The sequence below is a fragment of the Xyrauchen texanus genome, chromosome 48 (genome assembly GCF_025860055.1).
Source record: "Xyrauchen texanus isolate HMW12.3.18 chromosome 48, RBS_HiC_50CHRs, whole genome shotgun sequence".
NCBI lineage: Eukaryota > Metazoa > Chordata > Actinopteri > Cypriniformes > Catostomidae > Xyrauchen > Xyrauchen texanus.
The window spans coordinates 17,137,560-17,164,739 of NC_068323.1; the positions used below are offsets into that span (position 1 = coordinate 17,137,560).

At 38.4% G+C, this 27,180-nt stretch overlaps 1 protein-coding gene across 1 annotated transcript in view; it reads left to right on the forward strand.

The window, feature by feature from the left end:
* LOC127639708 (coiled-coil domain-containing protein 50-like) overlaps positions 1–19,369 on the forward strand; it is a 28,835-nt gene extending 9,466 nt beyond the window's left edge. The window contains exons 3-12 of the mRNA XM_052121878.1: positions 983–1,112; positions 5,051–5,141; positions 5,421–5,520; positions 9,835–10,635; positions 11,371–11,495; positions 11,578–11,622; positions 11,728–11,832; positions 12,283–12,377; positions 12,481–12,587; positions 15,683–19,369. Coding sequence (XP_051977838.1) covers positions 983–1,112; positions 5,051–5,141; positions 5,421–5,520; positions 9,835–10,635; positions 11,371–11,495; positions 11,578–11,622; positions 11,728–11,832; positions 12,283–12,377; positions 12,481–12,587; positions 15,683–15,702 — 1,619 coding nt within the window. The 3' untranslated portion in view covers positions 15,703–19,369. The remainder of the gene's footprint in view (positions 1–982; positions 1,113–5,050; positions 5,142–5,420; positions 5,521–9,834; positions 10,636–11,370; positions 11,496–11,577; positions 11,623–11,727; positions 11,833–12,282; positions 12,378–12,480; positions 12,588–15,682) is intronic.
* The last annotated feature ends 7,811 nt before the right edge of the window (positions 19,370–27,180 follow it).

Genomic DNA, 27,180 nt, shown 5'->3' on the forward strand with positions numbered 1-27,180 from the left:
AGCACTCAGTATTATTTCAAGTTAATATATATAAATAATGTCTTTATGGTGAAGAACTACACTAACCATGAGTCTGAAGTGAAACGATCCACCAATCAGAACTTCAAAAGAGGTCTGCAGCAACAGCCCACTCCTATGACAGACTGTCAATCAAGTCACTCTCAAACTGCTTTGAGAATAGTTGAATATTTAGCAATAAAATGTAATTACTGCGATGGACTGGCGACCTGTCCAGGGTGTCCCCCGCCTTTCGCCCAATGTTAGCTGGGATAGGCTCCAGCCCCCCGCGACCCTGTACACAGGATCGATTGGATGGGTTGACGATGGATGGATGGAAAATGTAATTATATACTGTTTACTTATAATAATCAGCAGCTCTAAATAAATTGTACATTTTTGCATTATTTTTATTTGGATTATGACATTCGCAGTGCTTGACGGGATTGTAGATTATTCCCACATGAATGATGTTTAGTACACTATTTTTAGTGTCTTTTTGTGCAATTTTCAAATTAATTTAAGCTTTAAATCAAAGTTTGTTGTGTGTTGTGATACAGAGCTGGATGGTTTGGTTCATGGCTTAGAAATATTTATGAAGACTTTTATGATATCCCTATGGAAAAAATATTAATGGGAAAAAAAACACATTTGGAACCTAGACATTTGGAAATAGTGGACAGGTGCACTTGCGCTCTATGCAATTTTAAAACATGCAATTCATCTCAAGGAAGGCCTTAACATAAACTCAATTCTAGGTGGTTTTTTATTGTTTGGTGGACCATTTGAACAAGTAGTCAAACTTTGACTGCTGCGTGGGAGTATTCGTGAAAGCAGTTTAAAAACATTGTTTTTGCAATTCTGTTTGGTGGCAATAGGGGTGCTGAATTTACACACTTCAGCTGTGAGTGTAGTGAGGCTTCTCTAGTGACCTAGTGTACACCTATATCACCGGTCTCTCTACTTTCACTCTTCACTTTTCCAGTTGAGAGCCACCTGGCATCCAATGTCAACAAGAGCCGTCTGGTTCAGCAGGACCTGCAGGTGGCCAAACGCCTGCAAGAGGAGGAAGACCTACGGGCAAAAGCCGTGAGCAAGAGACAACACCGACACTTGTGAGTAATCTGAAAACACGAACACATGCCATTTTTCACAAAACTGCCAATTGAGACCATTAAGACACTGGACATATAGAGGTTAAATGCATCAAGCACTTTAGCCATGTATTTTGGAACCCAAAGTTTAAAACCAGCCAACATGGGACATATCTGCCCCCCTCATAATGTATTTATTGTGTGTGTGTGTGCACGCCAAACTGTACCATCCCAATTTGTGAGAAAACACCAACTGAAATGGAGAGAAAGGTCATTCTTCTCTCAGATCTTTCCAAAAACTCAGTAGTAGAGGTTGCTCCATGTCAGGCGGTCAGATGACTGATAGCATGGGTACCGGATGGAAAATCTTGCTTGTTTATCTCTCTGTTGAGATAAGAACTGTAAGTAGGAGTAGATGATGTCATCTAACATCAGATGAGTGTGTAAATGAGTTGTCAGCTTTTGATAACTGATTTTGTAGCAGTCAGATGTTAACATTCTATAGGGTCTGTACAAATACAGATTGTACATAATAAGGGAGTTTGGCTAGGTTTTTGCAATGCTTTGCAGCTGTGTTTGAACACAAGGCTTTGTGTCGTCTCATAATGTGCTGACTTTGTAAAATGTTTTGACCACTACTCATCTCGCATGCAGATAAAGTGTTCCTTCCTGCTGGGTGATGTCTCAAGGCCTCTGTGCTGGCAGAGCGAGCGAGCGAGTGGGTGATGTGCCTGAGGGGAGAGTTACTCCAAAGGTTAAAAAACTGCACTCTTGACAATTGCGTATATATTCAGTTGTATATGTACTTTAATAGCAATATAGTTGCAGGTTTGCAGACCCAGTGGATTGCTACCAGATACCAGGTTGTTTTTTGGTATGCATATAGGCCAATATAGTATATATTGCTGAATAGTATGACTTTCCAGGCAGAAACATTTAGTTTTTTGTGCTTCTGTAAGGGTTAGGGTTAGGTATGGATGCTGAATTAACCTTAGGCCTCACAGAATTGTCAGTGCTGTCTTCAGTTTTACCTAGGATTGAAAGGTCCATGTTGCTTCCTGAATACAGTCTTTAGTGAATGCAATTGTACATGAGATCAATGTTAGTCTGTTAAAATTGGGACAAGATCCCGTTCGACACTGGGCTGATCTAGCCACAGCCAGCAATAAATACCAGACACATTTACCGTGTTGGGGAAATTAAGATTTGCTTTTCTAGATTCTAATGGGATTCCTTTTCTAATTACTCTGTCTGAACAGTTATCACAGTACTTGAGAATTCATTATTACACGTCTTTACCTGACAGCCAACACAAGGGTAGACCCAAATTGTCCTTTGCCAGAATTCATTTGATCTTAAATAAATAACTCGCAGTTCATAATGTGTAAACGAAAGTCACTTTCTGACATCGTCCATGGCACCTTTGCTAGTGATTGGAATTGTAAGGAACTGAACCAATTCCTCTTAATGATTCCAATACTTCAGTGGTTCCAATAATGATTATTTTAGTACTTTTGAGGAAGACATATTTGGAAATGTAATTATTATTGGATTTACTGCCCTCATCACCCTGTTAGTAAATGATGAGGTCATATCATATTTTAACAACGGATTCTTGTAAAAGGTGTGTTTAGACAGACTTTTTAATTCAGATAACAATAATCCATTCATTTAAATCTCAAAAGCCTTAGGTGCACTTATTTAGAGCCAGGCATGATGAAATGAATGATTTACGGTTCAGCAAGTTTTGTAACATTAAAAAGAATCTGCTGATAAGACTCATTCACTTGATGTAGTGACTGTATGTTTTGAGCAATAGATTCAAAATATCAGTGTCGTAAGAGTAATTTGTTCTGAAATTGGACTGCACTGATTGTGCCGTATGTTTCGCGCTGCCTCTTCAAAAGAACCGGCTCATTACAGGTCATTCATTCAGGAATCAGACCTAGGGACGCACCGATCCGATATCTGGATCGGTATCGGCTCCGATACAGATGTTTTTAAACCGATCTGGTATCGGTCCATCGAGCCCGATCCAAATCCGATACTGTGTGTTAGTCATGTTTGTTACTGTCAAGAACCTTTAAACGAACCATTAAAGCAGTTAATATGACTCGTTTTATTCAACGCCACTTGAAGACTTGTGATAGCTCTGTGAATCACAAAAAGCTGTGTTTTATAAGTACTTATATAAAATACACACGTAGCTCCAGCAAGTTATTGAATGGTGCTACTCTGTTTACACACACGCATGCCTATTTTTAGCCTTCACGTGGTGCGCAATATTTGAGCGATACTCGCGAACAACATCTCCGATGTAGATGCTCAATAGATCTGTTGACTTATATGCATTTATATGCATTTTTACCATACTTTTAATAAGAAGCTAATTAAACCACTGTGAACTTTCCTAAAATCAGACACATACAGGACTTCCTGGAGAGTTCAGAATGTCAAAATAAAAGCGTGAGGGGTTTAAAATGAAAGGTGTCATGGGGGCAGAGATTTGAACTCAGTAGCAGGGTTTACTGAACAGATGATTGAAACAGTGTAAATCCAGTTGAGCAGAGTGGCAAACAGCAGGTGACTAATATCCAGACAGGGTATAGACATGATGAACGGATAACTCACAAAAGTCTTATGATACTTGCAGGCAATAATGAAGACACAAGTATGTTTGGCATAGTATAAAGGTCTGGAGACTCAGAGATACTATTGATGAGACAGATATATGCTGTCCTTGATTAGCCACTACTGACATGCAGGTGCGTGTAATCAGAACTCAGGGGAGAGAGAGAGCACTGTGATGGCAGTGTGGAAGAAAGAGAGGGAGAGACTGGTGGATCCGTGACCAGAGGAGCACGATTGAGATATTTTATCATATATTACGATTATAATATATTATTATTATTATTATTATTATTATTGTTATTATTATTATTATCATTTGTTTACAAATACAAGCTGAACAAATTAAGCGAAAACAAATTTGTATGACTTATACTGGATTTACCGTTAATTTTGCTACTACATTATCCAGTATACTAGTTAACAATAAAGTTTTTCTTTACAAGCTATACATTTATATTGAAATAATGTGTAGTTAGAGGTTTGTGTTTCTTTTACATATTAAAGAGTATTCCCAATTAGTTCCACAAAATAATGTGAAGATATTCTGAACTGATTATGCAAAAAAAAAACAACACTGGTATCTGAACAGGATTAATGTCAGCCGATTCTGAGATATCGGAATCGGATCAGAAGTGAATAAATGGTATCGGTGCATCCCTACGACTACACTGGTATGTATGGCTGTATGTTTCGCACTGTCGATTCAAAATACCGTCTTGTAAGAGTAATTTGTTCGGGAATCAGACTACACTGGTTGCGCTGTATGTTTCGCACTGGTGATTTAGCAGCAGCAGTGTTGTGTTGCCGCAGAATTGTAGTGCAGGAAACACTATCAGAGTATTTTAGTATTCCGCATCGGCGGAATTCTCGCACTTGAGAATCGCTAACAGACCAAAAGTCATAACGATCATTCATTTTCAGTATTTAAAACAAATGAACCAATTCTGAATTGGAAACTGTTCTCATTTCCACCTCTTTATTTTGCTATTAGTTACTGGCTCAAATGCTCTGACTAATTGCTCGCACCATAGAAAGTATTATAAAATGCAAGTGTATTCATCTGCTCCGTTAAAGTCCTTTTTGACTTTGGTGGCTCAACAGATAACGTGAGTTTGGAGAGAGGCTACGTGTTGTTTTGAAGAGTTTAACTGCAATTTCATTACTGGATTAAGTAATCTGACTACAGTAAGTAACACATTACATGTTACACCCAACACTTCAGGTTTGACTTCCAAGAGCGTGTTCATCTCAGGCACTGCAAATGAAACGCATGATGGCTAACGTGAAAACTCAGGTGTGTTATGTTTTCTTGTTCTCTGTCCTGTTAGTGAACGCATCGACAATGAAATTGCTCAGGAAATTCAAGAACAACTGGTCCGGCAGGCTGAACAACTGAGGCAACAGGAGGAGAAAGATGAGGTGATAGCTGGGCTGCTTCCCAAGGACACATATTCACACTCTCCATTTATGTTGATCAGCTGAAAGACACTGATTTAGCAACACCCACTTAAATGTTGCTACATCATTGTTAATGTATTAGCTACACTATCACATTCTTTGTGTGTGTTGGTCATTACTTTGGTATTAACTTAACCACACACACACATTTTTCTTGTTACATCATTGGTATTGTCATTGAAACTCCCTCATGAGTTTCAGGGAGTATGTTTGTGTATAATTATGCATGTGTTCGACTAGGCCATCGCCAGAAAGTTGCAGGAACGAGAGATGAAAGAGGAGAGAAGACGACAAAAGCAGCTGGATGCAAACTTGGAAGAGGAGTATTATGAAGACAAAGGTGTGTAGATCGCCACCTGGTGGAAGGTGGGAAGTGAAGGGTGTTCTGTACTGATCATCAGAGAAGATTGTCATGTTGTTGATAAGATTTGGTACAAGAGAATTATGTGGGTTTGGATTAGCATTTATGATTGACCCCTGAAGCTTGTTATTTGCCACTGCTGTATATTGCTATTTTGACTTGCAGTATGAGTTGAATGTGAAGGAATATATAATGACTGTGTACCATGGAATAATCTAAAGAAAATAAATAGACATCATGCCTTCTGGCCGTTCCCCCAGCCAATGGTCCACCCCGCCTCCTGGGAACCTGGGGAGAGATGAGGGGAGGGAGAGGGAAAGGGCTAATGGGAGGGAGGTAGAGTGATAGAGGAGAGAAAGATAAACTTGCTCCCCGGTCCCCGGACATGCCGTCGCCTGGTCCTCAGCCACTCCTCCGCCCTCTGGTGGATGACAGCCGCTCCTCCCCGGGTGGACGGCAGCGAGTCTTCCAACCCCTAGCAGACGGAAAGGTTCCTCCACTTCCTGGTGGATTGCAGCAGCTCCTCCTCTAGCGGATGGCAGCAGCGAGAACTCCATGACAGCGCATCCCTCCTTCCCGGGTTTCGGTACCAATGTAATGGGTAAAGTTCGGCAAGGAGGAGGCGGAAACCGGTAGAACAGTCAACATAATCTTTAATGACAAAAAAGAACTTAAAGAAACAAACAAACACACACACAGCGGCCACATGTCTATCTCTCTCTCTCTCTATCTCTCGAACTGGTGTGTCCGGCTCCCCTTTATCTCTCTCTCCCACTGATTGGGTGACTTTGTGCCGGCCATGCCCCCTCCCTGCCCGGCCACGCCCACCTCCTCGTCACAACCATATTGTTGCCAGATTTTATTTCTGATTTGAAATATGTAATTAGATTGTAATCATGACCAAATGAATCTTAGGAACCAGTTCTTTCTATGACTCATTCTGAAAGACTCTTAAACTCAGGATACATGTTCAGGAGAGTTTTGTTATAATAAATGATATTTGATAAAAACATTTAACACAATTAAGTTGTTATAAAACAATACTATTGTTTAGATTCACAAACAAAAAGATATATTCATATTTACAAAAGGCTTGTATTGAATTGTATTTAATCAGAACAGCACATTAAAATATTACAAATAATAGTATCTTTTAGATTTACAAATAAAAAGATACATATTCACATAAGTGTTTTGTTGTATTTAATAGTATTTAAAGTAAAGAAACATTAAAATATCTGGCAAACAATATAGTATTGTTTCGATTCGGAAATATGCAAATTCACAGACTATTTAAAAAACATTTAAATATTACAGTAGAATTGTTTAGATTCTGAAACAAAAGAAAAACATTCACATAAGAGGTTTGTTGTATTAAATGTTTTAATTCAATCATTAAAACATTGTATAGATACAGAAACAAAAAGATATGTATTCATATTAGAGTTTTGTTGTATTAAATGGAATTTAATTAAAAAACATTCCATTGTAACGCACATTAGTATTGTTTTGTTTAGTATTTTTTTGAAACCAAAATGGTGGGCTCCACCACTCCAAAAACAAAATTTTGTAGAAAACATTGTGTACTAGACATTTCATTTTTTACATTACTACTACAATTTTGATGTCGTTACACATTAATTTCCTGTTTTTGGAGTTTAAGAGGCAGTTACAGGTTAGGAAGCTATTACAGTAACCCAAATTTTCTGAATGCTCTTCAAGCATCAAGAACTCAAGATACTGTCATCTGTTTGCTGTGAAGTTAAACAAACCACATATTAGTTTAAAACACTTGTGTGTTTAGTAAACACTAAGGGTGCTCTGGAAGTTTCTTTCGCCATTGACAGTTGTCTATATAGCACTAGCAGAATATGTTGCATTCATAATGTGTTAGCATTTAGCGACAAAGGCTACAAAGGTGGACTTGCAAGACATCCATGTTATGCACTGGATTCAAAGTCTGTTATCCCCGCCCTCATTGCATGGCTTCCCTTGTTTGCCAGTATTTGCATTTGAACTGTTTGCACTCACATGTTATGCAATTGTCCCTTCATGCAGTCAGTGTGATTCATTTAGGGATACTTGCTAGTTTGCTGATATCATACTGATAGGGTCTGTTTACCTCATTACAAGTTCAGTCAAAGTTGGCTCTTCACCTTTTGTCGTTGGGTGCTTAATGATGAGTGCTTTCTTTTTGTTCTGGACAGGACATTTTACATTTTTATTCGTACTGTTGAATTGCCATATTACACTGTTTGTTTAAAATCACTTATTGGTGCTAAGGCAAACCTCAGTATTACTGTTGTACTTTTGCAACAACTAAAAAAACAAATGGCTATTACATGGTGCACAACTTGTCTCACAGCATTGGTGGTACAGATATGGATGATGCATTTCAATCTTGTTGATATTCTCTATGGCTCTGTTGTGTCTGCATGAGAGCTGTACTATGATAAGCAAAGATTATCACACGCCAACAGTGCACAACATAAAATATTCACATCTTAGAGAGCGCTTATAGCCTTATCTTTAGCAGGCATGTCTAATCTCTCTCTTTCTCTTCCACAAATTGTTGCAGCATAGCTAAGCACCTTTCACACGCCAGGATGCATATAATTATGCAGCTTTTCCCGCAGTTGTGTGTAATTGTCCTTCCTTTAGGGTATCATTTTGTTGTAGGAAAGCTATAGAAAATGTTGAATATTTTTGCTGTTAACATTAGAGAACAGGGTGGCAGCATGGTGATGTTTTTTGAAATGAAACACTTCCCCAACATGCTTATTTAATAGTCAACATGAAACCAAAATTAACCTGATTTACTTTCTAATCGCAAATTTTTTGGTCTTACTGTGGTCGATTTACATATTGCACATTATTCCAAAATAAAGAAATGTGCCTGTGTAAGTAGTGATGCACCGATGTGGAATTTCTGGGTAGATCTTTTTGCTTTACAGAACATATTGGTGGCATTTCTGCTATTGGTGCGATTTTTAATAATATTTAGATTTTCCCAATTATCAGCCACTAATACATTGGCTGCCCATATATTGTGCACCCCTACTTGTAATCTTTCTACGAAGTGTAACTTGCTTGATCTATGTAATGATTGTTAACTTTACCTTCAGGCAGTAGTTCTCCACAGTCAACTGCAAACTAATGTTCCAGTATGGCTCTATTCTAGTATGGAACACCCACTTTTGATGATCCAATCAGTTCCTGATAGATAAAATCATGTCCTATTCCACAGTTATTTATTTGTTGAACATCACATTTCACCCTGAAGTATGCCACATTATGGAAATAAAATGGGTTACGAATGCCATTTCATTTTGACATTTCCGATAAGGACTTCTGTAGTGGACTCATCTGCAAGTGCCTCCATCCTTAACGGCATCGTTTGAAGGTGGTGGAAAAGGCAGATAACCAATTACTTGGCTAATAGTTTTTACATTTGATTTATATAAGGTTAAAAAAAATTTATTTCCTTACTATGATGGGAACATAGAGGCTACAATAGTCCAAAATGAACAAAATCCCAAATGCATATTTTTGTTCAACCAAAATCCCAGTAATTATACTGTATACATTACAGTTAGAAGGGCTTGTTTCTACATTATAGACTCCTACAGGGATGGCCACAGAGGAACACAGAGAAATAATAAAAATTAATTTAAAAAAGGGGCCTGGGTAGCTCAGCGAGTATTGACGCTGACTACCACCCCAGTTCGAATCCAGGGTGTGCTGAGTGACTCCAGCCAGGTCTCCTAAGATACCAAATTGGCCCGGTTGCTAGGGAGTGTAGACTCACATGAGGTAACCTCCTCGTGGTCGCGATTAGCGGTTCTCACTTTCAATGGGGCACATGGTGAGTTGTGCGTGTATCGCAGAGAGTAGCATGAGCCTCCACATGCTGTGAGTCTCTGCGGTGTCATGCACAGCGAGCCACGAGATAAAATGCACTGATTGACTGTCTCAGAAGTGGAGGCAAGTGAGACTCCGCCACCTGGATTGAGGTGAGTAACCACGCCACCACGAGGACCTACTAAGTAGTGGGAATTAAGCATTTCAAATGGGGAGAAAACGGCATAGATTTTTTCCAAAAAGCAACTATCAGCACTGATTAATTGGTAAACCGATTTATCTGTCTACCTCTACTTGGAACTTCTTCTCAAAATATCCTTGTTTGCCATTTTACTTCCTGCAGTGAACTTACCCCTTGTGTACTAACTCTTTTAGATTCTTTTCCCTCATGTTACACTTCACCAATTCTCCCTCACACTTGCTTTCAAACAGCCTTTCGACCTCCACTGGACTTGCGAGAGCAGCATCCCGGTTTCACTTCTCCAGTTTACAGAAAAGAAAGGTATCCCGACTACAGTCGTGGTCATTTCCCATACAACTCTCCTGACCCAGACAGAAAGAAATACGATACCCGTAGCCGATATCCAGAAAATGACCCAGTTGGGTCTGGACAATCAAGGAATCCAGAGAGATACCCAAAAGATAGAAACAGACCCCTAGATCTCAACTATACGGAACCTTGCAGAAGAAAGAAACAGGATAAATTGGATGAACCACGTTCTGCAAGAGGTGACATGGATCCTGCTGTGCACAGGAAAGAGAAGCCTCTCAGGGATTACTCTGCTGGTTGGGACAGAGTCTGGGACAAGGAGAGGAACAGGGATACAGAACTAGAAAGAGATGGGCAGAGAACCAAAGAGAGGCCAAGGGACAGAGCAAGAAGTCAAGATCGACTATTAAGCGGAGATGTCAACCGTGTCAACGAAAGGGACAGAAACGAAGACAGGGAGGTCGACAGAAATAACTATGAACAAGGTAGCAGAGACAGGCAAAGGGATAGAGGCAGAGATGGAAACCAGGAGAGACACAAAAGCAGGGACAGAAGCAGAGAGTGGGAGCTGGATGATTACGGACTTACCCCCAGTAGGGACCGTTCAGAAGACGGCCTGGAGTTGGAGGATCACAAGAACAGGCAGAGGCTTTTGTCAGGTCCTAAAGAGGTGTTTGAGGAGGCTAGTCTCAGAGGTCACTCTAATGAGGGTCGATCCCCTCGCCATTCCCCCAGAGACGGAGGTATGATCCAGGGTCTGTGTGTTTGAGTAAACCTGCTGGGACTTTTTCAGTGCCATCTGGTGGTGGGAATACTGTCAAGGCATACTCTGATATCTACTACTCCATTTTCCTTATCTACTGGTGATTTTGCTTCTGTTCTCTGTTGGGTTATGACTCCTTGAAATTATTCATGCTATTGATTCCTTTTGCAATTAATCTGTGCTGTGACAACAAACCTGTGTGGCAACTGCAATTGCAATTCCTACTGTATCCAGAATCTGGATTGTGTGATCATTTCTTTGTCTCTGTCAGGGTGAATCTCACAAAACTTGTGAAGTGTCCCAGTCATATGTTGCCCCAAAATCAAAAGAAACTGATTTGCATTAGTTCATTCCCTCAATAAGTACACTCGTGTATTTTGTCTTTTTTGTCCAATTTTCAAACACCTTTTTGCTTTAAATCGAAGTTTGTAATGGTGTGATTAACCTCGGAGCTGGTTGGTTTGGTGCATGATTTAGAAATCTTTCATTAAGAATTGTATTAAATCTCTATGGAAAAAAACAAATGAGAAAACGCATCTGGAACCAAGACTACTGCAAAAGTGCACGGGCACTGTTGTGCTCAAAGCATGTTTTCTACCCCAAATGGCATTACCTTTTTTCGCTTAATATTGGGGTAAAATGTGACCTGAGCTAGTTTATGTTTACCTGAGCTTTGCTTTTAATGTGGATTAATGCCCTGTGATGCCCCCTGCAGACAGGAAGGTTCGAGGAGAGTATGGCGTGAGGGAAGCAATGCATGGATTGGCTCACTTAGACCTACAAGAACTAGAGCTTAAAGACATGGAGGTGGCACGCAGGCTACAGGAAGAGGAAATCAAGGTAACTTGAGTAAAACACAATTATCTGAATTACTATAATTATTTGTGATAGTCATAGATTACTGGCTGCTCTTGTTTTACAGGCAAGCAAAATCGACAAACAAGCCGCCCAACTTGCACAAGATGAGGTATGAAATCTTTTAAGCAATGTCAAGAATGTTTTTACCTCCAGAATTTGATATCTTGTTGTGTGTTGAACATTGCCATGTTTAATGTTTTGTATATGATTTAAGGATTTAGCCAGGCGACTAATGGAGAAAGAGAAAAGAGAGTATAATAGATCAAGAGAGAAGGAGAAACAAGTGATTGAGAGAAGACGAGCCGAGGTGGAATATAAGGTTGTCAACGTTACTCTGTCTTTGAAACCAAATTGTTTCAGAACTGGATTCTGATTGGTCAGCACAGTGTTCCTGCTGTATTAAAATACACAATGTAATAACAGTTATTATATGAAACACCTGTTTATCTGCTACTGTGTGTAACTGCACATACCCTAAAAGAGGCCACTGTCAGTAGGTAGATTTACATATCAGTGACCATACATGGCACTTAAAAATTTGCTAATAATAGAACATTTTAAAGAAAATGTGTGTCCTTAATATTTTTATGATGATAGTAGTTGTATTATAAAAGCAATAAGGCACTCACGGTCCCAGGACCCTTTGCCTGTACCTGTTGTTACACCCTTTAGCCATTACTAGCATGGCAGTATAGCATGGCCTCAACGGAAGACTGCAGTGATTGCTCTTGCCAAATCTACTGTCTGAAATGCTCTGTTTATATCATAGCCAGTGCAAGAAGAAGTTGTACGACCACGAATGCGGGAAGAGGTGCGCAGCAGAGAGGACGAGTACCAGAGAGCACGTAACCACAAACCTGCAAGGTACCATTTTAAACAACAGCTCATTTTAACACTTTCTGTTCTCATTAGTCCCAGTGGACTCTTAATTGTTTCTCTTGGTTTGGTTGTGTCTGCTTTGTTCCAGGCCGCCTCCACCTACACAGCACTATGAGAACATAAACCCGAGCTATGCTTATGAGGACAGCCCTTATTCTCCTCGCCCTCCTTCAAGGCCAGACGCAGCATACAAAGGTTTGTTATGTACTATTGACTTCATTTAAAAGAGTAGTTCAACCAAACTTTTTTTATTTCCAAACCAGTATGACTTTCTTTTTTTATACATAATACAAAAGGAGATGTTTTAAAGAAGATTACCCCTCCGTCTTTTCAATATAATGGCAGTGGAAAGGGCATAATTTAAGTGTCATAAAATTAGAGCTCCTAGAGAAAAGCTTGTGCACAGTGGCTGGTGTATTCACGTGAGACCTTGCGTTCTTTTTAGTGCTAGTTCTTTCGTAAACAAGCTTCTTTAACCCTTCTAAGTCGACTGACGATCCAGAGCGTCAAAGTGCGCACCTCTGACATATCTATTAATAACTTCGGAATGGATCAAGGTATTAACTTACTTTTTTGTTGTTGTTTTTTATGAAAAAGCTGACATTCGTCTGCATAGACTGTGTTGACTTCCGCGAATGATAAGCCTTCCGTATTTTAGTGCAAATCTATAGCATTATTATTATAGATTTTACCGCAAAACAAAGACATTGTACTTTATTTTATCTAATGATATAAAACGCTGTTGGTGTGTGTAAACCAATCAAAGACCTGTGTGTGTGTGTGTGAACCAATCACAGAGCTGTGTGTGTGTGTGTGTGTGTGTGTGTACCAATCACAGACCAAAAGCAAAGAATGACATGGTCAGATGTCATTGGAGTAAAAGGGGGGAGGGGTGTGAAATTCCTTTCAGCCAAGTGTGGCAGAGAATGACTGATGAAAAGCACATCAATCAGTGGTGCAACAGTTCCATCTTGTGGTGTTTTTGGATATTACTCCATTTATACAGCTTCGTATTCCATTCACATGAACGTTTATTTCCCTATTATATTTTCTTATGTTTTTCAACCAAAAAAAAAAACTTATGGTGACTATAGTCACAGAAATGTAAATAGTTGTTTTGTTTCTTTATATTTTTTCACCCAATTTCTTTTGAAGTTGTTCTAAAGCCTTTGAGGAATAAATATTTGTTGTGAAATTCCTTATTCATTTATGTTTAATATTTTTTATATAATAAAAACAACAAAATTGAATATCCGCTTTTTGTATTTTTTGGTGATATATCACATCAGAACATGTAAAATTTCTCAAGAAGTGTATTTACAATGCATCCACATTGTAGATGAGAATCTATAGAATCCAGAAATATGACTCTTCACTCTGCTATGAAAATTGACCATTCCAGAAGCCAAAATATCAAAATAATGCCAGGCGGACTTAAGACCCCTTAGACCTTGGAGGGTTAAAAGTGCTTATTTTAGAATTGATTATCATAACTATATTAATACCCATTGTGATGTCTCATATTACATGAACCTTCTCGCAACAGGACTGTAGCGGATCATGAGAGATTGAACGGAAATAAATCGCACTTTGAATTTATGCTGCAGAGTCAACCCCATAAAATGTGTTCGTTCTAGGGATGGGCACAATGCAGCAATGATCTATCATGAAAATGATGATCGATGGTGATCATGCATGATGTGACTTTAAACTTAATTTGAAATTCAGTGACAATTTCCTGACAACTAAACACAAACTTGTCAAAGAGGAAGCTTATTTTAAAATTTTAGGTTGATTACGTTGTGATTTTGAGGGGTAAATTGAGTGTGTGGCGGTGGACTCAACGCGCTGAAGCAGCGCATATACAGCAGGCGAGAGTTTCAAACAGCTAGACGGAGCGCAGCTGAAGATAACAGAACACAGCGTCTTCAAAACTGAACTTCAACTTAACATGCATATTAAAACAATTATGATTATGACGACATCTGTTAATCCATCTGCGATTTGAAAATAGACGGTTCAGACAGTCACAAAAAAACCTGGTGCGCCATTACTACGGTAACCTGAAGGAAGAACAGACGTGGTGCACATTCTTTCATTGAGTTGGGCAGTGAATCTTCACATAATGATGAAATATGATGCATTCTATTTTGATTATGCAATCTTTTGTACATTTTGTAACAGATTATTTTATAACACAGCCAATAATAATGAATAGACGATGCACTGGAACAACAAGATGCAATGCAGCAGCCAAATATGTTTGTCAGACATATATAGTTATGTTCATGGCATTGCCCCTCGAGTAATCGACGAGTAATTAGTCTGAGTACTTGTAGACAAAATGACCAAAATGCCCATCCTTAGCCCACCCCTAGTAACAGTTAAAACATAAGTAGAACTTGGCTTAAATCAATGTGCTTGGTGGGCAGACATGTAAAACTTATATATTATTTAATTCTTATATTTATTAGGGGTGTGATGATTCGCCCTGACAATAAGTAAATAATATATATATATATATATATATATATATATATATATATATATAATAATATAAGCGTACAATATATAATATATAATAATTCTGATTATTCAAATATATTACTTTATTGTGGCAGATGATTGCAGCATTGATTAGACTATACAGAGTGGCTTTAGAATATGCTAGTTTTATTTACAAATCTTTTCCATACGTTTATTTCCAAAGGCCTATTATTGATTTACTCTGGACAGTTATCTATTTTCAATTGAGTTTGTCAATGTAGTATGTACACATGCATTGGATGCTCTTGAGAGATGCATCTCACTTTGGTTGTGTCATGTTTCAGCATCTCGCACCATAACCTGTATTAAGAAGCTGATTGAAACTTTGAAAAATGCGTCTCAAGATCACGCAGTAGCACATCATCTGTGAAATGCTCCGACTGTATTCATTTCGTGCTGCCTGCTTTCATTGATAAGGCACTGGGGTTTAGTGTAGGCTGCCCCCTGCCGACTGTGGAATGCAAAAACATCAAGGCATATTACAGAATTTATGGGCCATGGCTAATTGTAATTATTTGAACACTTAATTTTTTTAATATAATTAATCATACCCAGGTAACGCATTAAATCGATAGCCCTAATTAAAACATCTCCTTTTGTGTTCGGCATAAAAACAGTAAGTCTTACAGGTTTGGAACGACACATGGATAAGTAAATTATGACTATTTTTCTACTATTCCTTTAAGGGATTACCTTATTCGAGGTCCAAAATTTCATTTTGGTTTTCTCCATTTGTCTTCTAGGTGCCTACTACAGACAGTGACCATGAGCTTCTACTGTTGTCCAATCATGAGTTGCTCTTTTCTTCCTTTTACTTTCGAAGACGTCATTATGTATCGAAGATGATTGGAGTCTGTGCTAAATGTGAAAATGGATTGAAGTTGGATTCGAGTTCTGAGGCTACCTGCAAAAAGCTACTGACACTTTATTTTTTTTAGTTTATCGCTCATGTCGAGTTAGTTGAAGTTGTCACCATGTGTTGTGAAAGAGTGTCTTTTCCCCTGGAGCTATGAACTATTATGTGACAGGACGGTTCCTGTTGGCTTGATCTTATGTTCTTGTCTTATTGTGGATGACTGGACAGGAGGGACTCTACTGCACAGCTCTTTTTGGATTGCCCATTTTCTCTCTATCCCTCTTGGCAATGTATTGCCATACTAAGATGACCAACATTTGTTTCATGCAACTTATATGACATCTATACTTGAGTCTTGATTCCATGTTTTATTGATGACCAGGATGCAGCAGGATGTGCAAATTTCCAAGGATACTTCATGGTTTAATCCAAAATGGTGATGTATAACTAAGGAAAACACATGCTTGAATATATGAAGCACAAATATGTGCTATATATTTATTGATTTTGTTTTGAGATAATATATATATTTTATTTTTATTTTCTTTAAAAATGCATTGATGATTGTTTCAGCCTTTCACAGATTGATCCTAAGGGACTGTTTGTTTACACCAGAAGTGATCAAGTTCTCTGAGGCCTATTTTAAAAGGATAGTTCACCCCCACCCCTCTTTTTTTTTTTTTTTTTTTTTATTCAGTCAACTCAGACTCATGTTGTTCCAAATCACTTTGTTTCTACCTTGGAATAATGATAAAATGTTCATTTTTATTGAACTATCCTTTTAATTCAAAGTTTCCACCCTGCTCGAACAAACCTCATCTTGATTAGCTGGTTCAGGTATATTTAATTTGAATCAGAATTGAAGTCTCCAGACCAATCAAATATCAAGGTGAGGCTGTCAATGGTTTCTTTTTCAACTTTTGCCATCAATTCATCATTTAGCCTCCATATCATTTGTGAGAGACTCCTTATGGTCACTGTGGGAAAACATACAGCTAGGGGTTGAGAGGCTCTGCCTACGGGTGCCTTTGGGTAATTCGTACCCCATACTTACAGTGTCCATAGAGATTCCCTTGTCTTTGTAGGTTCTTCGGGACTTAAAAATATGCTCCTGTGTTCAAGTGCATGCTGGCTGAATATGAACAAAATGGGGTTGACTATTTGAATCTTGTATAAAAATGTCCACAAAACACAGCTCTACATCTCATTTTTTTATTTGAATATATTTTTATTTATAATAGAAAGAAAATACACAAGCTTAAGGCATGTAGTAGCATTGCTATTGGCACAGATGTAAACATTGTTTTCATGCTTGCATTATCATATGTGGTTCATATTAATATCTCAATGTTCTGATTTACAGTGCTTTGTTATTGTTGGTAAACGTCCATTAATCAGGAACAGACCATCTTGCAGCAAAGGCAAATAGATCTATGGAACCCCTAGAGCAGTGGTTCACAACATTTTCATAATGAACGCCCCCCTACTTCATTCCTTTACCTCAGCCGCCCCCAATCAATTGAAAGCGGAGACTTTTACAATTACTTGTGTTATTTGCTTAATTTGCTCGATGCAACTTCGATGCATTGCATAATTTAAAAGTTTTGTTAATAAATTCAGTAGGCTTTCACGATTTGAATGTGAGACCAAACCTTGCGTTTCTTGAATTCAAGTAGACGGAGGGCTATATCTGTGCCCTTTAAAATGAAACTTATAATAAAAGTGATATTTTTAAAATTTTTTACATTTGACTTTTTGAACATTTTAATTGATTAATTAATTAACAGTGGTATGTGTAACAAGACCATAGTAAACACATGGAAGCATGGATATTCTTCACTACCATGGTTATAAAACAAACTATAGCATTTGTGTAATTCTAGACAGTAGACCTAGTCTAAACGCATGTAAAAAACAAAAAAACTATAAATATAAGTTGATACTTCAGATGCGTCACTAGAGTTCAAAATCGGATGAACCGCGATACAAATGCATACCAACTCGTATAATTGAGAACCAACAGATAAACTCAAAGTCTAGATCTTTTAATGCGAAGTGGAACTTGATGATAGATTTGATTATTATGACTGATAAACGCCCCTATTTGAAGCCTAACACCCCCCTCTCTACTATTTTTCACTCAGCGCCCTCTGGCATCCTTTGAAAGACACCTGGGGGAGTGGAACCGCCCCTGTTGAGAACCCTTGCCCTAGAGGACAGAGAAGGGATTTAATTTCTGAAATAATTTTGTGCTCCCTTGCAGTAGTTTGTGTTTCGTAGCAGTAAGTTGTGAGTTTTCCTTGCAAATATGCTTGTTTTTCCCTTGTAATAAGTTGTTCCCACATAATGTTTTTCATTCCCTAGTAAGTTGTGCATTCCCTTGTAATAAATGTTGCGTTCCCTCGTAATAAGTTTTGCGTTCCCTTGCTGTAGTTTGTGTTCCCTTATAAGCAGGGCTGGACTGGAAAGAGAAATCGGCCCTGGATTTTACATAGAAACTGGCCTAAACGTTGCCCCCCAACGGTTGGGGGGCAACTGTTGGGTTGTTCGCTGTCCTTTTCTGCGTATCGTGGCACCATTTTGTGGCCCATTCTGCATAACGCGGCGGCTCATTTGAGTTATCGCGGCCCATTTGGACCCGGTTCTCTCGATGGTCAGTCCTCCCCCGATTGGCCCCAAAGTGCGTTGGCCTGTAGTAAATTCATAGTACTATCAACTATTGCAAGGAAACACAACTATTTCATTAAATACATTTCCCTCCCTGTCTTTTATTAAGGGGCTCCATGCAGATAAAAGCTGCAAACATGTGTAGCTTTCACAAAATGTATCTGCATATATTTCTGTCAGGGCATCTTTTTTTTTTTTTTTTTTTTTTTACAAACCTTTGCAAACATTCCATAACATTCTGCTGGATTATTAGTGCCTCTACAAGACCCGTGTTCGATCGCCAGTGCTGAAAGCTACCGTCTTGTGCTCTCGAGAATATACTAGTTTGTGTTGGTGCATTCCAGTAAAAGGCATGGCCTGAAATGTGTCCACGTAAAACATTTAGGGACAATCTATATCTGTTGCCATGCTGCTATGCTCAAACGAAAGCTGATTTAAGAACATTTTAATGTGGAATTGTATGTGTGTTTTCATGATGAAGTGCATGTATATCTTTTTTAGTGCTGTGTTAATCCAGCACATGTCATGGTGCATATTGCTCTGTAGTAATCGAACAGAATATTGTATGTGGAAATCTTGCTACAAATGGGCTGGATGGTCCTTCTGTGTCAAATGTGCCAACATTCAGGGATTAAAACAAGTATTATGACTGAGGCTTCAACAAACAAATGGGTTACCTTTTAGCACCTGGTATGCCATTCTGTATGTATGTATGCGTGTGTAACCGAGCGAACAAGACTTTGGCGTTTTTCACTCAACGTAAAGATGTGACATCCATGCCAGTTTGTTTTACAATCGACTGCTGCTGGAAACATTTTGTGACCAGCTACACATTTTTGTATCTTGCACATTCTTTCATAGCTTCCACTGGCCAACTGTAAATACCAAATAAATGACTTTTAAAAGATGTTTGTATCAGTAGACGGTATTTGTAATCTGACAAACCTGATTCAAATAAAAAGCAACCCCTGGTTATAACCTTACAGAAAGTCTTGTAAATGTCGGTTTAGTGATTGTGCAATTCATGTTTTAGATCGATTGGTTTTACTATTCCATAAACAACCAGACTTAAGACAACAGCAATTGAATGTCATGAAATTGAAGTCTGTTGTGGCTGTCCAGGACACAGAGAACTCAATTACAAGTGAATGAGGAAGTGTAGATGCAAAACAAACACCTATCCTGGGCAGGTTCACCTACATACCAGAGATTTTCTGGGATAGTTGCATGTTGAAACACTGCAGGTCCTCTTTGAGCCTCTCCAATAGTTATGCTTCTTTACATTTGCTGTTTGCTGCCATTCAGGGGCTGCCAAATGTGTTGCTTGCATAAATCCATATATACAGTAGTTATAGCCTTGTATAGACCACATGCTTCCAGTGCTCCCAGATATGCATGGCAAGATATTGCTGAATATCCGCAGCGCCCACTACCAGAAACAATGACTGAAATTGTTGTGTTTATCTCAGCCACAGCTCCCAGCAATGTGCGCTGCAGGTGGACCGGTTTTGCACCTGAAATCAAACAGTAGAACATTTGTGAAACTTTTGTTCAAACATGAACACTTTAATAGAACATACTAGATTTAACTGCAAATGATCTGTGACAGCATTGTCCCTTTTTCCCTAAGTTTAATAATAAATCATTGTTAATTATGTGATTCAAGAATTGTATGCTCCTCTAAATACAATCTTTAATAAAATACTTTTGTTGAAAGGTATTGCCGAAGTACACTAAGAAATTTGTCATTTAAGTTTTAATAGCATTTATATGAAGTTAGATTATAAATAGTTGAGAGGTTAGGGTCTTGGAAGCTTGCTAAAGTTTGTTAAATATAATAACCGTTTTGTGTTGTGAAGGTTAAACAAATCTAAACAAAACATTTGAACACACATATGTGCCCTTTACATGACAAACAAAAGACATGGCAAATGTTTAATAACTCTATCGTGGTCTTAATGTTATTAACCGATCACACAAGAAGCCTTCTTCAACACATGTGAATTCGTAATGTTGCTACCGTATATTTCAGTAACCTGACATCAACCCCAGAGTTACTGACTGATCTCCCACCAGACATTTGAGTGAATGTTACATTTATATAGCTCTTTTCTGACACTACACTCAAAGCACTTCACAGTGAACAGGGGACTCCTCAACCAATGGGGGAATTGGGCTAGGACACCAAGGTTACACACCTGCTCTTTTCAAGAACTGTCCTGGGATTTTTAATGGCTACAGAGAGTCAGGACTTCGGTTTAACATTTCATCCAAAAGACAGTGCCCTTTTTTTACAGTATAGTGTTCCCATCACTATACTGGGGTATCAGGACTCACACACGCTGCAGAGTGAGCATCCCCTGCTGGCCTCCCTAATACCTCTTCCAGCAGCAAACTTAGTTTTCTCTAAGAGGTCTCCTGTTCAGGTACTGACCAGGCTCAATCCTGCTTAGGCATTTTTGTTTCTGTTTAATTGTGTTCACCTTCTGCTGTGGCATGCCCGAAAGCACATTGCATCAGCAGCATCAGATACACAGGCTCACAACCTGTGCTGAAACAAAGAAGTAATCATGGTTGCGTAATCAGTGACTAGCACGATTCGGAGGCTCCATTTCACCCCGGAAACTGGAGCTCACATGTGCATATATGTTCAAAACTGCTTTCCGCTATGGCCACTAGGGGCAGTAGTTCGAATTTCGGTAATCGCAGACTGAGTTTTGTTCAAGAACTGTCGACCTACTGTTGCCGAATTCATGTTGAGATCAATGGCACAGAACAAATGCATTTGTTGAACTGTTTTGAATTTAACATGCAGTGTTAACGTGACGCTCTTAACACAAAGGGTGGGGGGAAAAATAAAACGCAACGCAATGGCTAGACGTCTGTCTAACGCATTTTAACATTTACCAACGATTAAAAAAATAGTACAGACGGAACGCAATTATACATTCTGTGTGGACGCCCTCTTAATGTGTGATTCTCACGAGACTTGTCAAGAATATATCCTGGATCTATTTTACTTAAAAATCAAAGGATAAATATATATATACATTATTGCGTGCCCGATTATTAGGCAAATTGTATTCCTCAGGATTAATTTTATTGTTGAACAAACACAATGCTCTCAGTCAAACCAAAATGTTACTGAACTTCAAACCTGAATGTTTAACATAGAAAAAGAGCTTTGTCTTTCTCAGGGGAATAGGCCAATATAAGTCTGCACAATTATTAGTCAACTAAATGATAAAAAGAATTTCACCCAACTCAATTGTTTATTCTCAATTTTTAGAGTGGGCGCAACAAATAAGTAACACAAAATGACAATTAAATAACATTTATGGCCTTTCAAAAATATTCAGTGACCAATATAGCCACCCTTCTTTTCAATAACAGCCATGGAGTCCATCAGTTTCTTGATCTGTTCAAAAAGAACTTTCGCTGAAGCAGCAACCACAGCCTCCCAAATGCTGTTCAAAGAGGTGTATTGTCTTCCCTCACTGTAAATCTCACGTTTGAGAAGGGCCCACAAGTTCTCAGTAGGATTTAAGTCAGGTGAGGAAGGGGCCAAGTCATTATTTGGGCATCTTTGAGGCCCTTGCTGGCTAGCCATACAGTGGAGATCTTGGATGCATGTGATGGAGCGTTGCCCTGCATAAAGATCATGGCCTTCTTGAATGCTGAGGAATTCTTCTTCTACCACTGCTTTAAGAAAGTACATTCCAGAAACTGGCTGTAGGTTTGAGAGTTGAGTTTCAGTCCATCTTCAACTCGAAAAGATCTAACTACCTCATCCTTAATGATAGCAACCCATACCAGTACCAGCACCTGACTCAAAGTGGTGCCATGTGTCCATTGGTGATCCAGGCAAGGGCCCATCTATCTGGTCCATCAAGAGTCACTCTCATTTCATCTGTCCATAAAACCATTGAAAAATCTGTTTTCATGTATTTCTTTGCCCATCTTGACACTTCAACTTTTTAATATATTCAGTGGTTGTCGTGTTTCAGCCCTCTTGACCATGTTTCTGAGCACTTGACACCTTGTACCTCTGGATCTCCAGGTAGGTTGCAGTTCTGGAATATGGTGGCATTGGAGGACAATGGGTTCCTGGTAGATTCACGTTTGATTCTTCTCAAGTCTTTTGCAGTTAATTTGTGCCTTTTCTTCTCCATGTGTTTTTTGTGGCCCAGTTGACTATTCGCAACAAAATGTTTGATTGTCCGGTGGTCACGCCTCAATAGTTTAGCTATTTCAAGAGTGTTGCATCTGTCTGAAATGCATTTTACAATATTTGACTTTTCAGTGTCATTTAAATCTCTTTTTTGGCCCATTTTACCTGAGGTAATGAAGCTGCCTAATAATTATGCACACCTTTATGCATATAGGTATGTAGATATAAGGTGTTACTCACGTTCATCACACAATAAGGATTTTTATTAGTATTATTTTTCTGCCCTAAAACTGATCATGCAGACCAAACCATAAGGCCTTGAGACTTGAAACTTCAGGTAAAGGTAGTACTTCTCCAGTCTACAAGGCACGAAGTCTCGCCATGATTGACCTCACGGTAGCACTACAGTGATCAAAACAAAGACAACTAAATTTCTGGAAATAACTCTTGAACTGTAAGTGCTAGAATGTTTTTTTTTTTCCTGTGATTCCTTGCATCCAGCAGAAGAGTTTTATTCCATGTCAAATTTTTGCTCCGCCTCTTTGTTTTCCCGCTCTTTTGGATTGTTTGAAAAGAAATTCAAAACGTCCTCATCCTAGGTTGTTCATCCAATCAGATCGAAACCAGTGCAGAAAGATTCAGCAGAGTCCCAATATGAGAAGTTGTTAAAGGATTTTTAAAATTTGTATTAATCGTTAAACAGTATGCCAAAATGTACGTAGTGGGTGGGGCCACTTTTACTTAAATGGTTATAACTATTGGCTGGAATGAGATATCACCAAATTTGGTACACTTATGTAAGAGGTCATTCTGAGGAGACACCAAAAAATTGTACACCTCTGCCTATTGGGGGCGCTATAATAAAAAAAATTATGGCAATAACTATGGAACCGTTGAGCCGATCGACTTGAAATTGTGCTTGCCGTGTCTGTATACAAGGTGCCATCAAGGTCTGTGATCACAGTCACATATCTTTAAAAACATGGCCGTCATCGACCAATCAGCTTTCAGCAGCTTTTATATAGGTTTAATAAGGCAGATTGGAATTTAACTTGGAAGGCCTATTTGCCTCTTGGCCCAAGATGTCTGTGCAAAATTGGAAAAAAATTGGCCACCGGAATGTGCTATCGTGTTTTACATGCGTTTAAATAATTGTATATACCGCTGTTCACAAAGAAACACATTATTCATACCATATTGTAGATCTCCTCATTCTAAACAACTTTAATTTAAGGACCATTGGTGTGAAACAAAACATTCAATAAATATTTGAGATTATTTTAAAAGAATACTTTTTCGAACTAGTGCTAGTCCGTTCGCCCGATCGGAACCAAACCAGTGCAGAAAGATTCTCTAGAGTCCCAAAATTAAAATTTCTCAAAGGAATTTAGAAATTTTGATGTACGGCAAAATGTAATGGGCGTTGCCATTTTTACAAAAATGTGTATAACTCTTCAATAGAAGCAGATACTGTCACCAAATGTGGTACACATACATATGGGGTCATTTTAAGGACACACAAAAACAATTGTGCATCTCCACCTCTTCGTGGCGCTATAAAAGTAAAAAACTAACTATGGAATGGCTGGGTGATTGACTTGAAATTTTGCATGCAGTGTCTGTGTCTAAGGTGCCATCAAGGTCTATAAGGACAGTCACATACGTAGAAAAACATCAAAAAAATCATCTTATTGCAGCTATTTGATCTGGTCCTTGTCCGTTCACCCCATCGGAACCAAACCAGTTCAGAAAGATTCTCTGGAGTCCCATTAATATAATTATCAAGAAAAGTTTTAACCTTCGATTTAATGTTGCAAAGCTACACCAAATCATAAACTGTGTGCATTGCCACTTTTACTTAAACAGTTATAACTCTTGAATGTAATGAGATATTTTCACAACATTTGAGACACTTATAGATGGGGTCATTCGGAGGACACGTGAAAACAATTGCATACCTATGTCTATTTGTGGTGCTATAACAGTCAGGAATACTATCGTGATACCTTACCTGATGTTTCTCAAAATTAAGGCACTTTAAAAATATTTTAGTTGTTTTCAGGCTTTTCATCTAGTTAATACTTAATATCTTTTGCATGTGAACTTAAAGAACCTTTAAGGCTTGAACTATTTTTATTATTTTTCTGTTGATTTGTAATTCAAATTGACCAGAACATTTTATTGACAGGTTTTGTACTAGCAAGAAAACCAAAACAGTCAGGCGTGAGATTAACAAATTTATAAGGGTTTTTATGTGAATAACAAACCAAAGCTGTATCATTTAAGGCACAACTGTGTTTCTCGATGCAATCTGTCCAGTGTAATATATAAAGTCAGTTACACAACACAAACAGCTCTCTACAGTTACACCTGGGCTGACTATACAGACAGTTACTTACCTGGGAGAAAGGCAGGATGACAACGGCAGAAGACCAAAGCAAAATGCAAACTTCATGTTGAAGCAGATTAATATTTGCAGACCCAGCCCTCAATATTGACCACTGCAGATACCAAATACAATTTGAAACTTTATCTCATCTCAATCTCATCAGTGTTTCCTCACAATTTCTCCACGTCTTTTAAATTGTCTGTAAAGTCGAAGCTTTTAGGTGTGTCGTTGAGCAGGTGTGAATGTGTAGCGCTATGGGGTTTTGCTTTAATTCTCGTCATTTACCCTTTCAGGCCGATGAGCCTGCGGCACATCTTCAGGAAAAACCGGTAGAGGTGGTCACATGAGGGTGTGTCGAGTTAGTGCAAATTAAACTCAAACAGGTTGGATATGCATGTAAAAACTTATTCCAGTGAATGAAACATATGGATTATTTTAAAATGAACCCACAATGAACCTCCTATGCACCCTCAGTTTTTATTTCTAACTCACAGTTTCCTGAAAGTTGCAAATGTACCTTTATTAACATGTAAAAATGTGGTAACAATCTATATTACAGTGTCCTAGTTAAACATATTACATGTTACATGTATTTGTTAATAATTAAACAGAATATTGTGTAATTGCAACAGCTTCCCAAATTAATCAAGTGCATGTAGTTCATTAGTATTTATTTCATTGTAATTATGAAATGACACTCTACTATGAGTACGTTTGTGAAAATCATTGTACACTCTAAAGGCCATTTGTTATAGTCATGCAAAGTGTTCACAGGATTTAATGTCTCGTTTGCTAGGGAGGCTGAATTAACTTTTGTTAACAGACTCCATACAATCCTGTCCTGACCTAGCAATGTTAAAGGCTTAATACCAAACTGAATTTTCTTTCTCATGGGCCATGTGCTTACTCTCCCATCTCCACAGTTGAATGGCATTGTGGGTAACATTCAAAGACACTCAAAACCACACGCATTCCCATAGTGGTGAGTAATAGAAGGTAGTTGGGCCTCGGGCTGACTTCCCCAAACAGGAATGACATCGGACAGGTTTAGAGAGCGGCCGTCCTTGGGCGCACGCAGGGAGTTTTGACATGAACATCTATCTGAGGTCTGGAGGTTCGGCCGGTAAAATTTTATAACAACTTTAGTGTAGCTTTCATTAATAAGAGACATTATTAGACCTACATTAGATGCTACATTAGACACCTATATTAGCATAGTTCAAACAAAAATGAAAATTCTCTCATCATTTACTCACCCTCTTGCCACCCCAGATGTGTATGACTTTATTTTTGCTGCTGAACATAAATTAAGATTTTTTTTAATAATATTTAAGCACTGTAGGTCTATGCAATAATAATAATAATAATAATAATAATAATACATTTTATTTGTAATGCACTTTACACATGAAGGAACATATCTCAAAGTGCTACAAGTGCACAGGTAAAAAACAATAAAATAGATTAAAACACTTAATAACAAAATTAAGAACAATTGGTGACAACTAGAACAGGGTGTGTTTAAGAAAAAGCAGTTAAAAATAAGTGGGTCTTTAATTTATTTTTAAAAACCTCTGTAGACTGTGGCGCCCTCAGGTGATTAGGGAGAGCATTCCACATGCGAGGCGCAACTACCTGGAAGGCCCTGTCTCCCATAGTACGGAGTTTGGATTTAGGAACCTGGAGTTTGTGGCTGTCAGAAGAGCGGAGATGTCGGGGTGGATTATGCAAAGTAATGAGTTCTTTGAGGCAATGCAAGTGAATGGTGATCAGACATTGAATTAAAGTAATCCACGTGACTCCAGTGGTTAAATCCATACCTTCAGAAGCAATATGATAGGTGTGGGTGAGAAAAAAGTCCTTTTTTAACTGCAAATCTATACTTTCACTTTCACATTCAGTCATCTAATGGTTGGGGCTGGTTAAAGGTGGAGATTGATAGTAAAAAGGACTTAAATATTGGTCTGTTTTTCACCCACACCTATCATATTGCTTCTGAAGGTATGGATTTAACCACTGGAGTCACGTGGATTACTACTTTAATGCCTCTATGTCGTTTTTAGAACGTCAAAGCTCTGATCACCATTCACTTGCATTGTGTGGACCAACACAGCAGTGAAATTCCCATAAAAATCTTTGTTTGTGTTCTGTAGAAGGA